General features: G+C 38.8%; 2 protein-coding genes across 5 annotated transcripts in view; one reads left to right on the top strand and one right to left on the bottom strand.

The window, feature by feature from the left end:
- Positions 1–14,089, top strand: part of LOC149218258 (uncharacterized) — a 512,634-nt gene that overhangs the window by 214,579 nt on the left and 283,966 nt on the right. For all 4 annotated transcript variants that reach the window (XR_016249149.1, XM_089383868.1, XM_089383867.1 and 1 more), the window contains one exon: positions 4,099–4,178. Coding sequence is in view for 3 of the 4 variants with exons in the window: in XM_089383868.1 (XP_089239994.1) it covers positions 4,099–4,178 (80 nt within the window). In the remaining variant the exon portion in view is untranslated. The remainder of the gene's footprint in view (positions 1–4,098; positions 4,179–14,089) is intronic.
- LOC149218259 (uncharacterized) lies at positions 10,044–12,977 on the bottom strand. The gene is made up of 2 exons (XM_089382372.1): positions 10,472–12,977; positions 10,044–10,346 (listed from the first exon to the last, which is right to left on the bottom strand). The coding sequence occupies exons 1-2, from the start codon at positions 12,674–12,676 to the stop codon at positions 10,152–10,154; spliced, it is 2,400 nt and encodes a 799-aa protein (XP_089238498.1). The 5' UTR covers positions 12,677–12,977; the 3' UTR covers positions 10,044–10,151.

Below are 14,089 nucleotides of genomic sequence, written 5' to 3' on the forward strand. Positions count from 1 at the left end.
CCTCAGCCTCCGTCCTCCTCCGCTAGCCTTCTCTCGCCTCCGTCCTCCCTCGACCCCTCCATTTACCCTCAGCTCCCTTCTCCCTTAAGCCACAACTCTAAAAGGGCTAACGATTGCCTCTTTTGAGGCCTCCCCTAGGGTGCTGCAGGCCTTAGGGCCTCAAAACCCTAGGCCACAACCCCTAGTGGGCCTTTCAGCCCTTCCTAAGCCCAATGGCAGCCTTTTTTGGGCTTGCCATAAGGCCTAATAGGTCTTTTACCCTAGCCATAGACGTATTAAGGCCTTTTCCCTTCATTTTTGGCCGCCCTCTCTTGGCCCTAAATTGCCATATGCTTATCTCTGAAATTTTTCTAGACTGATTGTTGGTGTGTTTTGCAGAGAAAATTGGTCCAAAGTTTGTATTTTCAGGTATCAAGTCATTGGACAAAATTTTGCACAAGTTGGGCTAGTAGACTTCAAGGCCTAGGGCCTAAGGGTTTGATCTCCTAACCCTTGTTTCCTCACTGTTTTACTTCAGCAAGTAAATTAACTCATAACAGTGATAAAAACATCCTAAATTGGCCTAAAAAATCATTCATAAGTTGCTTGGCATATTGAGGAATAAATTGCATAAGTTGGGCAATCATAGCTTGGCATGAATCTAGAAGTTTTGGTGACTGACATCTCTGCATAACAAATCTGATATAACAGTGGTAAATTATATATTTGAAAGGCTAATCTATCCAAATTCTTGAGTTGGCAAAGTTTGATTTGATAATTGGGTTTCTTTTCATTACATTGGGCAAGTATTTGCACTTTAAATTGGGCATATAAAGCTAATTTACTTGCTGCTGTCATAATAGTCACTTATTGCTCATTGTGAGGTCATTGGAACATAAATTGCATAAGTGCTCTCATAGTCTTACACTCTATTGTATATTGTTCCTAGCATTGACATTGTGGAAGTGACTAACATTGTGTTTTCCTTGTGAGTTTGTATGCTATAAAGTTTGAAATTCACATCTAATAAGCTCACTCTCTAAGCACATTTCAAATCTTTGGTTTAAGTACATAAATTGTTCCTAAGTCTCTCTAATCCAAGTGGTATTGAAATAACTTGTTTCATTTGTGCATCTAATTGGTGGTGATCTAGATTGCATCTAAGTGTTCTTAACTTGAAAATTGATAAATCATATTGTGTTGAGGAATATTGGCTAAGAACACTTGCTATCTTATTGTCTTTTGTGGATAATGGTCATTGGCTTATCATACTGAATCATTGGTTAACTGTTGCTCTATTGTTTATCAATTGTGGATCTATATTCATTAAGCAATTGCATCTTGTGGATATCTTATCTCTTGTTGGCACTGTTAAAATATAGCACTTGTCTTTTGGTTGAAATTACCTTTTCTAAACATTGTGAAGTACTTAACATCATAACTGGGGTAAAAGATAAGTAAGTACTAAAGTAATCTTACCCAAAAGTCTCACTCGTAATCTCTTGCACAAACATCCTAGTTTTAGCTTGCATTAAAACTTACCTTCTAGCATAAGCTAGGTTGATAGATATCTAGGGCAACCCTTTTTCAGTTAGCTTGAGGGATTCAACTCTTCTTAGTGGTTAACAAAGTGACCTTGCAGTGATCAGAGCCATAGTCTCTGTAGCGCTGGAGGCATTGGGTGGGTGGAACACAGGGGGAGGTATCGTTAATCAGGCCATTGCCTGCTTCCCGTTGGCTTCCATTTCACAACCTACTCTGAAGATTGTTTCTCAAAACAGTTAAGGAAGAGGTTCTATTTAGACTAGGCATATAATTAAAAATAACCAAGATCATTGCATCACACATAGATCCTAGGATTTGCACATCATATAGGTTAGTAAATCATTTAAGCAGCAGGTGTCCATCCAGTTACTTGGTTTCAATTTATAATAAGCAAGAATTGTGACTCCATAAGGCATTGGTCTCATACTTGAAAATCTAATCTAATCATAAATCTTGCTAAAATTCAACTGAGTAGCTAGGCCACTCATCCATGTCTCCCAAGCAAGTTGGTTCCCAACTTGTTTTCCTTCACCTCATTCCATAGGGACTACCCCCCATAGCCTGTTGTTGGGAGACAACTAGAACGGAGTGGGAGGGGATCAGAGTGACAGCCCTCGCCTTGAGCGGTTGTGGTGGTGCCTATACAATCAGGGCGATAACAAGGCAAAACTGGCTTCAAGGGGAAGCCAGTGGAGCCATTGCCATAACCAAGCTTATGCCGATAAAACGGCTCTCCCAAATCGTGATCGCCAAGAGCCTCAGATACAGGTTGAAGCTTGACGGCAACAGCGTGGGATGTGTTTCCTGCAGAAACCCTAGTGCTCCTCATCCCAATCTCAAATCCTATGTGATTCCTTTTAAATAGATGGACTGAAAAGAAAGATATCTGTTTTCTTTTAAATGCTCTAATTGATATTAAAAGGAAAGAAAATGAAACAATTGTTGAATTTAATGCTAGATTTGATAAGGTGGTGCAAGAAATCCTGCAGACACATCAGCTTACTGTTCATGCCACCTTGACATACTACATGAATGCATTTCAAAGACCCTTCAGCTTTTCTCTAAACCAATCTAAGCTTAACACTCTAGTGGAGGCAAAAACAAATGCTAAGGGTATAAATGAGAGTTAGACTTTGTGTGGGTAAGTGGATATTTTAACTCCTGTCAGATCAAAACGAGATCCTAAGATGAAAGCTTCCACTTCATCAGATCTTCTAAATGCCATGTCCTTTTTTGCAGAGGAATTCAAGAATAGAAGAAATTTTTTATCCTAGGGGTTACCCACTTGGGTGGGTAACAGTGCTCAATCTCAACTAAGATCAACAGCACAAAGCACAAAGCCCACAGACTCAAAACTACACCAATCTGCTGGATGAGAAACTAAATCTACAGAGGGCCTGAAATATATACTATGTTTATCATTATATTAAACTATATATAAATTATATGTATTCAATTAAACCATATATATTTATTTTTTCCCTATTTTTTCATGTTATCCCTATTTTTCTGTTTGCGTTCTATTTACTTTATCGGGGATGCTTTTTCTGTGGCATGATTTTCCACTCTTTTTCCCTCTTTCCTTTTCTGTTTTCTTTGTCATTGTATTCCTAACAAAGTGGAAATTATGTTATCTCCTTTGGTGATTCCAATTTCGTATAAATAAGCCTTAGATTGTCAATGGAATCCGTTCATACATCCTACTCTTAATGAATGAATGAATGAAATTTTAACGTCCACGAGACTAGCTATAGTCTATGGGAACACTAGCTTCCCTGCTTTTTGCCTTTTGTAATTCAATCCTCTTATTATTCAAATTAATGATGAGCTGACCCAACCTTCTAACAATCCTCTCACTGAAAAGACAATGCCAAGGAACTGATGTTAACATACTGTTGTAACTGTCTCTGATGTCTCTGAAAGAATCACATTCAAAATGAATGTTTTTCTGATTCCACTGCCCCAGAAATGCAAAAAATACACACCCGCTCTTCTCAAGCTTCTTTAGGTCTTTTCCACCGACCTGTTTTGCACTGTAATTGATGCAAGTTAGTCCTTAATTGAGCAATAAGAATCTTTTCTTTCTATGGAATGCTAGCTCCAATGTACTCTTTTTGTTGGAGATCACACATGGGGTTGAATTACCTTGAAGGAAATAAGTTCATTTTAATTTGTAATATTTATAAATATGTGATTCCAATCTTCGTATACATAAGCCTTAGATTGTCAGCGGAATCCATTAGATGCATGCTACTCAATTACCTTTAAGGAAATAAATTCATTTTAATTTGGAATATTTATACATGAGTATGATTTAACTTCATATTTTCACCTAATTCTATTGCAATTATAATTGGATTACAAATGGTAGCCCGGCTGTAAAGATATAATTCCCATTTCATTGAATTTTCCACGAAACATCTTTCGGTCAGGAAGACTTCAAATCTTCATCATTTATAATCCACAAGGTAATCATACGATGCTTTTTAATATTACCCATTACAATTTGAGATGTATTTGCATAATAAGAGAATAAATAAATGGTAACACTATTCGTTCCGTATTATTTTGTAGGTACGTTTGGATATTGCCACTATCTTGGGGCTACTGGCATTTTTCGTTAATCACAGATTTGAAGATTTTTTTGTTTCCATGTAAGACCCTTTTAAACAGTTTTCACCATGATGAGTGGTTTATTGAGTTGAAACATGTAAATTTCTTTTCAGTGTTTACCGTAGCTCATACATAAAATACACAGTATTAGATGAAATAATTTTGAATATGTATAACAGTGTGTTGTGAGAGTCGAGACATCCCAAATTTTTTGATGGTACTTGCGAAAAAAGCGATATGTTTTATATTCTTAACCTTTTCAGAGTCAAGATATATTGAGTTGTAGAACGATTTTTTCTTTTTCAACTGAAACAGTAAAATATAGGTTATATTATAGGGCTCTAGTTAATGCAACACCAGTATACAAAAGGACGGCTTCAGAAATTTCAGAGCTTATATCAAAACAGCTCTAGCCTCGATGAAGGTCTTTCATAATCGATTATACATTTGATGGACCCCTAGTACATTGTATTTGAGAGAAACCCATCAACTAAGGGCTCTCCCAAAGTATTATGGCTCATTATGGGACTTGGTGGCTGATGGAGGTGGTGCATTGGTTTGTTCTAGCATGTTGGCATTCATATTGGTCTTTATGCACATGGAGATTGACGATGGTTACTTGGATGGATGAGATGTTTTTTAGAGGAACTCTCCACACTTTTGGCATGCATATATAGGGTTTTTCACCACAAAATCTTTCACCTACAATAGTGTAAAAGTCCCAAGCACCTAGATGTTAGACTTTAACTAGAAGGTTGGCCATTGTCACCTCACCAACTCTCCTTTTCTCTTTAGGTCAGTTAGTTCTCCTCTAGCTCAAGAGAGGATTTCCTAAATAGAATCACCTGAATTCTAAGGCTATGGTGTGTGTTATCACAAATTCGTGCACTTTAGTGCAAAGCCTTTCACAAGGCGCAAAGATTGTTGGAACATTAAAAGTATTGCCATTGTCACTTAAGCAACAACTTATTTTGTTTTGGTAAAGGACAAATCCAGCACAAGGGAGGCTTCCCTAGTAGAAGATAGGATTCCTAATGCAAACCACAATCAAGTATAATGTCTCCTAAGTAGCCACCCAAATCACTGCCAATGAAATATAGAAGTGTCTAAGGTCTTGTAAGTTTGTAAGTAGCTACCGAAATCACCACCAATGACATGTAATAAGCAAATTATGGATTAGGTGGTTATTCAAAGAAAATTTTAGATTTGGTTTTATGTGTTTTAAGGTTAGTTAAGGAGGTTATCAAGTTATTATCCAATGTAAAATTGTCGCCAAACAATGTAAATCTGAAAATTACTAATAGCTGTTATAAAACTCATACAAAGGATGAAAAATTACAGGGATAGACAAGCTATAACGGCATTACACTTTAATCCTTCAAATAAGTTATAATCAAGTAAATTTAGGGCTAAAGCAATGGATGGATCTAGGGTTTGTACAACTCATAAAATCGAAAAATTTAAAGTCATGTATCAACCAACTGAAATAAGATGTCCAAAGTTCAAACCTACATGGTTGTATTATAAAAAATCAGCAAGACTATTTATGGCAATAAAATGATTTTTAAGTCAAAATATGCAAGAAAAGCCCTAGGATTTTACGTCAAAATTATTCAAAAAATCCTAGATATCTAAGGTTTTGATGGCTGAAAATTAAATGTATGCTAAACAAACCCTAAATTTACCCTAAACCATTAATAACGTTTGAGATTTTGAAAATATGATTGACTAGAATAAAGAAGATGAGCGTCTACTACTTTTTTGGGGATACGCAGTCACCTAAGGACTCCCTTGAGAGGATCTATGTAGATCTAGGGTTATTCACTAAAAACCTTAGAAAATCCACTTAGCACCTTACAAAATTCAACATGGTTCAAGGGAAAGAAAGAAAGAAAGAAAGAAAGAAAGAAAGAAAGAAATTATTTTAACATCCACGAGGCTAAAGATAGCCTATGGGACAGATTGCTTTTTCATCTGCTTGATGTATTCGGCCCTTTTTTTGTGAAGCTTCACAATAAATGCTCCCGTCTTCTCGACAAACCCCTCGTTAAATAGATTATCCCAAGAGCTAGCTGCCAGCGTATCTGCATAACTTTCCCTGTTGTCTTTGAAGGCCTCACATTCTAAAATGAAATGTTTTTCTGTTTCCACTTTTCCGGAAGAACAAAAAATGCATACCCTTTCCTCCCACACTTCCTTTGGCCTTTTCCAGTGCCCTGTTTCACAACGGAGTTGATGAGAATTAGTCCTTAACTGAGCAATAAGAATTTTGGCTCTCCAAGAGATATTGGCCTCTATGTATGCTTTTGGTTGATGATTATGAGTGGGATTAAACACTTCAATATAGTAATTTTTCTTTCTTCCTAGCTCCTTCTCCCAAGTACGTTTGTGGAACTTTTCCATAACAAAAGCTTTTATCTCTTTGCTGTTTATGGGGCACGCGTTCAAGCAAATATCCCATTTACTAAACCATTTGTTATTTTGTTGCATCCAAGTTTTTTTGCTCTTGCACAATCTATCATTAAAGACAACCTTAGGCCATCTACCATCTTCCATTTGCTCAATTCTTTTTAAATAACTTATGACTCGCACCATAGAAATTGCTTCAATAGGAGCAGCCCCTGTTTCACTTAACAAGATATCATAAGGCACTGCACTTTTAATCTTAAATTTGTTTGTAATCAAACGCTTCTGAATTTTCTCAATTTGTCTCCACTGCATGTCGGAAGTACTGCTAGCCCACAGTTCACAACCATATAGAATCACTGGAATCACTAGAAGCCCAAAAAGAGTTTGAGTGGTCTTCCAGTCCCATAACTCTGCCTCTCTACACCTATTTTGAAAAGCATAAAATGCTTTCCAACCCCCCAAAGTTCTTTTCTTTCTACAACCATTCCAGCTTAGATTTTTGTTGAAGTCAACTCCGAGGTATTTGTATTCCGCAACTTCTTCCAGAATGTTGCCTTCAAAGTAGAACTTATGTTGGTTATGTTTTCTTTTCTTAGAGAAGACCACTACTTTCGTTTTGCTGATATTGACTTGCATCCCCACACTTCTACAAAAATGCTCAAGGGATAGTAAGTGCTCTTGCAAACCAAGCGCCGATTTAGCAATCAGAATAAGGTCATCTGCATACAAAAGAAGCCTTATAACAAACTTGCACAAATAGATACCATCACCCCCTTGTGAATTTAACCACTCCTCAAGCTTGTCGATATATAAACCAAAAAGGGTAGGAGACAGTGGGAATATATTCTACTAGTAATCTTCCAAGAGTTTAGAAAATAAGACTCTATTATCAATATAAATATATAAAATAATATAAATAATAATTAGTGTAATGAAAGAACATGTCTCAAGGGACATGACTATTCATGAAAGACCATCCCACCTCGGCATATATATCGGGCCCTCATTGTACAATCAATCATCCTATTTTCTATTATCAATCACTTATATACAATATATATTGCCCACATGGATTTCTTAATATTCCAAACATTTTTAATATTTTGTGTGATAACAAAATTTGTTCGTATGATTTGATATCAGAGCTAATTTTATCTTGGCCCTTGGCCATTATACTTATGGTCAAAATTTTGTTGTTGTTGGAAACATAATTTGTTGGTTTTTGACCACAACCATATTTTTTTCCCATAGTTCTCTGCTTAGGTCTTGACTGGAAAAGAAAAATAAAATGGCCCTTGACCATTTTATTTATAAAATCTCCATGGAAAAGTGAATTTTTTCCTATCATTCATTCAGGATTCATGAATATTGATCACTGAAAATTTAAGGAATCCACAATTATAATCAGGAAAGAATACACAGTTTAAACGGCCTGGTCTTTAAGTGGCTCTAAAAAATTTGTAAGATCATACTACACTTCCTCATTGTCTTCGCGGCCTTCTATTAAACACAAGTTAGGCTTGGGTGTGAAAATTCCACAAGAGGAACCCCTACTGCAACAAACTGATGTTACTTCTCCTACTTGTTAATTCATGCAAGTTATTTACTATGCTCTACGGTAAATATCGAAGAAAATACATCTGCAACCTTCACTCAATTAACATATATGCGGAAACAAAATACTGAGCAAGAAAGAAAAATACAACACATAGGACACAATTATTTTTGGACAAATAGTCCCCGGAAAAACCCAACTTGGGAAAACCGATGCAACAACTCTGAGGGTTTTATTATTATGTAGGAGAAATTCTAAGTACAATTCTAGGATGCTCAACTAGCAATCCAATACAGAGAGAATACTGAACAAAACACTGGTGAAATGATCTCACCCTGTCACTGGAGAATCAGTGACTGATCCTGCTACTTTGGAGGCTTTGCGTCACCCTCTACATGGCCTCTGTGTAGAACTGCGTCACCCCTCTTGGGTATTACGCTGCCTCTCCTTTGGATCCTTTGTTGGCTGAGAAATTGACTTTCTGCCTCCCAGACTCACACCCTGGCTTCCGACAATTGAATTTCGACTCCCCTCAATTGGAACTCGACTTGCCCTCAAGGACTGCGCTGCCTTTGCGTCAACACTGCGTGGGCCAGTGTCAGTCTTCCTCTGTATGACTTTCTATTCTCTCTCTGCCTTGTACTCTCCAGAAATTCCTTCTCCCGGATTCTCACTGCCCCTCTGCTGCAAGAGCTCCTCAATGGATTTTCCTCCTGAGAACTTTTCACTTCAGAAAATCGATTTTCTCAATCTTTCTGTGTGTTTTCTAAATGACCATCAAGCCTCTTCTTATATCTTCTTGTTGGACAACCAAAGACCTAGATTAAAACATAATCAAAGGTTCAGATTGTTTTGGCTTGATCCATGATTTTTTCTAGAAGTTTCACCCCTGATTAGATTAATACCCATTAATATTTTAATTTTCCTAAGTTTAGACTTAGGAACCCCATTAAAAATATTAATTATTTTAGTAAAATCACTTCTAGGTGGAATTTCCCAAAACGCTTTCTAGGTTCTTTGGAATACCTGTGCCCAAGCCTCCCTGCAAAATTTGAAGTTTAGAGCACATCCGATGCTACCCCAAATCAACATTGGGAACATTAAAGGAATTATCCACTTACATAATTGTTGTGGAAGTATAAGAAAGGGGTTTTCAATATTGTTGTTTCGTCTTTACCATCACTAGTCAATAGATCGTATCACTCAGTGGAATAATAATAGAAAACGCAGTTTGGCAAGGCAAGGAAATATGCGGTCATTTACGATCTGTTGATTTGGGGTAGCATCAGATGTGCTCTAGCCACAAAATTTGGTGGAGAGGTTAGGGCACATGAGATCTCCAATACCCAGAAAGGGTTTGGGCAGATTCTAAATAGTTAGGGAGATATTAAAATAATTAATATTTTAATATTTTAAATAGAGTCCCTAAGTCTAAAATTAGGGAAATTAAAATATTAATGTGTATTAATATAAAACTGTGTTAAAATCAATGTTGCACGAAGCGGGAGCGAAGCGGAAGCGCGAAGCGGAAGCGCGAAGCGCGGAAGCGTCATTTTCCAAAAATCTAGGGAGCGAAGCGTCCGCGGAAGCGTCTGCTATATATATATATATTTTTATATATTTTTTTGCATTTATACTCAAAACAAACATCCCAAATACCAAATTAATTGTAGAAGACATGAAAACATGCATATTTTTGCATAAATCAAGATAGATATGGCATCCATGATTCCATTGTAGTTACTAGTATGTACAACAATCATCTATATTCTAGCTATTACAAACATACATCAAATTTTTAAGCATATTATAAAACATAAAACATTTAAGCATATTATAAAACATAAAACATAGAGCATATTATGATTTATCTAGCAAGTGAGCAACTGTCAACATTTGTCATGTCCAAAATTCAAATAATAATGTTTACAAAATATGTCACTTGGTCACCGCCAAGCCAAAAAGGTTCAAAATTCAAATTCACAAGTCTACAAGTCTAATGAGTAATCTATAGACTATGACAAAAAGAAGTAGATTGTGAATATATCTACTAATCTCTCCTCCTTCCACCACGAATAGAACGTGATGGCGTGCCTCCACGTGGTGGCAATGAAGAAGATGGTCCCTGTGTAAGTCGTGGCACTGGAACTGATGAAGAAGAACCCCCTGCTGTTGGTGTTGAACCATGGAACCTAGGACCAGATGGGGGTGGGGGTGGTGGCATATCAACACGGTCATCATCATCCTAGAATCGCTCAAAAAATTCATGCAAAAAAAAAAAAAACACTAGTTAACAAAAAAATTAAAAACATGAATTAGAGAAATGCTTTATAAGGGAAAATTGGAAAATTCATACCACAATGGACATACCTGGATAAGAGCATCCTCTAATTGCTCTAGTTGCAACACTCCATCCTCCAAATTGGGCTCCTCTGGATGCTTGTCCCAAGTCAACAAGTCTTTATTAGACTTTGCATCTTCACAGTAATGGGACAACAATCGCAAGTTGTAATGAACATAAACCAAGCTCTCTGCCCGATCTAAACTCAACCTGTTCCTTTTAACACTGTGGATGAAAGAATAAGAGCTCCAACACCTCTCTGCAGAAGAAGTGTTTACCACCTGTGATAGCACCCGCAATGCCAAACTCTGTAGAAGTGGAGTAGGCCCTCCATGCATGTTCCACCACTCAAGAGCAGAAAAATGCTCTCGATCTTCAATTGAATGCATGCTCCCAAATGGACCAGTGTTGAGCGTATAGTTGCTCACCTGTCTCCGTACCAATGCAGCCTCCTCATTATCAGGGATTAATCTACTCAATGCAGCCATATATTTTTCGTGAACCTCTTTATCTTGGTGTGGTTTTTTCCTGCTTCCCCCCCCAGGTGCTGGTTTTGAAAGCCATGATGGATGATAGTACCTAGGTGTCAAAACATATGCTAATGCATGCAATGGAACATTTAGCATATCCCATCGCTTTTCCACCTCTTCACGAATATAATTGTACAAGGTGGTATCTCTAGGCTCAACAATGTCTTTAATCTGCCCCAACATGCTATCCATTTGCTCATACACCTCCCCAATTACTGGTCGATCTGAATCTGCAAACTTGATCATGTAATAAATTGGTTTGGTGAATTGCAAAACATATTTAACCTGTGACCAAAAGTAAGTGTCAAGAACAGTGTCCTTGACTACATTAGCAGTAGCACCATCTGTACACTGGTTAATTTCATCCCATGTTTCAGCACACACCAGATTAGTTAAAGCTTGTCTCACCTTCACTAGCCGCCTAAAGGTGAGGTAATAACTAGCAAATCTTGTCTTTGCAATTTTAAGCAATTGCAACTTGGAGTAAGTGCCATAGAAGTAGTTTACCCTTGTATGCCCTGTGATGAATTTAATGAGCTGCTTCCCTTTCCTGTAAACCTCAGCAATCCACCCACATTCTTTGTGTTTCACAATATCATGCATCAAAAGGTTCAATGTGTGAACCAGGCACCCAGACCAAAAGATGTGTGGATGAGTACGCTCAATAATTTTTCCTGCTGCCTTACAATTTGCTGCATTATCTGTGATCACTTGAACCACATTATTCGGACCAACATCTTTGATTGATTTCAATAGGAGATCTGCAATGTTTTGTGCAGTTGCACTGATGGAGGAGGAGTCATGACATGCAATAAATACTGCACCCTTAGAAGAAACACCAAGAACATTTATCAAATGTTGGTTTCTAATATTTGTCCACCCATCTGATACAATGGATACCCCATAATCCACCCACTCATGTGTAAAACGTGTCACAGCTCTTTGAACCTTAGCTTTTTCTCTTTCTAATAACACTGTTCTAGCTTTCTCATAGTTGGGGGCCTTGTATCCTTTTGGGGCTTCATTGATGGCCTTTACCATGTCATGCCAATAGGGAGAGCGAAGCACATTGAATGGTACACCGCAAGCACAAAGAAAACAGACTACCTTTCCATCCACATCATCCCTCCCAGTAACATTAAGGAAATCCCCTATTGTTTTTCTACCTCCAGAGGTTGCAGAAGTACCATAAGGAGATGGGCAACTACCAAATTTAGAGGTTGCACTTGATTCTGAATGAGTTTTTTGTTTCTTGTTTTTTTGTTGTGCAGCCATCTCTATTTTGATGTATTTTTGTCTTTGTTCACTTGAAATTTTTGGGCAAATGGCTACCCCCACAGAACCCTTTTTTTCATCACTCTCTAGCACCCCACAAAAATGCCTCCTCAGACGGGTATATGAACCCGTATATGGTTTTCCTCCATGACAATCATGAGGGCACATCCATTTGTAAGATCCACCACCCTTTCCCCCTTCAAGTTTGGTCACATAGTTCCACAAGGGATTTGATGTACCTTTCCCATCTTGTGCTTCAGTGTCCTCTTCAAGTTCATCCCCTTCCTCTTCAAACCCTTCCTCCTCATCATACATTGGGTCACTACTATTAGGACCAAGTTCATCCCCTTCCTCTTCCCCTCTATTCCTCACCCTTGCCATCATTAAAACCAAGAGTGGAATGATACATAGAAGCCAAAAGAACACCATCTTGGAATATGGATATAGGTGGTGGACAACCTGTAAATAAAGGAGCAAGTAGAAACAATGGGAAAGAGTAGGAGAGGGAGGAGAAAAATACAATTTTTTTTTCAAAAAAACAAGGGAGTTTGGGGTTTGAACTTACCTCTTTAGCTCTTGTAGATGAAGTCCTCCAAGCTCTTGCTCCAAGCTCCTCCTCCTTCTCCTAGCTCCTCCTCCTTCTCCTAGCTCCTCCTTCTTCACTCCTCCAAGCTCTCCTCTCTTCTCCTCTCCTTTCCTCTCTTCTCTTCTCCTCTCCTCTCTTCTCTTCTCCAACTCTCATAAACTCAAAGTGAGAAAATGAGAAGAGAATGGGGGCTTTATTCTTTTCTAAAGTCACCCTAGACTCACCCTAAACTAACCTAACCCACCCCCTCATGCTAGTTAAGTCACATATTAAAACAAATTTAAAAAAAATAAATTAAAAAAAAGGAGGCCGCGGGGTTGCTTGCGGAATCGCCTGGGTGGCGTGCGGGTGGCGTGCGGTTCCGGGCCGGAAGCGTGGCGCCACCCCGTGCCCGAACCGCCCTCCGATCCGCGGTTCCGGGGTGGCCGCAACCCAAAAGGCAGGAATCGCCTTTTTAAATAGGATCCGCGCAACCTTAAAATCGGAACCGCGCTTCCGACTTGGATTCCGGGACGGTTCGCTCCGATCCGCGGTTCCGGGTTTGGATCCTCCGGGGGGGGGGCGATTCCTGCAACCCTGGTTAAAATGGTCCAAAAGACATGGATCAAGCCAGATCTAATCTTAACCGTCGATTAGGGACTTAATCTCGGCTGTTGATATGTCAACAAGAAAAGTATAAGAGGAGGCTTGAGGGTCACTTGGAGAATACACCAGAGTGATCAGTCATTCTATTCTCTAGAGCGAGGTTTGCTAAGAGAGATAGAATCAATGATCAGGTGCAACGAGGGGCAGTGAGTACGAGGCAAAGAGGCAGAGACAGTGCCGAGAGACCAATGCAGAAGCAAAGAGAGGCAGATGCAGAGCCAGAGGGAGCCACGCAAAGGCAGCAGAGACTGCGCAAAGCTAGAAGGGCCTGTGTCATCCATGCAGAGGCTGCAGGAGTGACACAAAGAGTCAGAGAGGCTACGCAGAGCCTCAGTAGGCTGACGCAGAGGGTTTCAGGGTGATGCAGAGGCTAGCAGGGCTGACGCTGAGCTTCAGATTGTGATGGAGAGGGATTTCCTGGAGCAGGCTTTCCGGATACCTGTTTCCAAAGAGAGGTATTGTTGCCAGATTTTTTTATCTCTGTCGGTTAGCCAGTTTGGCACCCAGTGTACTCAGAAAAGAACTACTTAATAATAAAACCCTCAGATAGTTGCACTGGTTTTCCCGCATTGCGTTTTTCCGGGGACATTAGTCCAAAAATAACGGTGTGA

This window comes from Pinus tabuliformis, chromosome Q (assembly GCF_031772625.1).
Source record: "Pinus tabuliformis cultivar Carrire ecotype Pingquan chromosome Q, CPIR1, whole genome shotgun sequence".
Classification (NCBI taxonomy): domain Eukaryota; kingdom Viridiplantae; phylum Streptophyta; class Pinopsida; order Pinales; family Pinaceae; genus Pinus; species Pinus tabuliformis.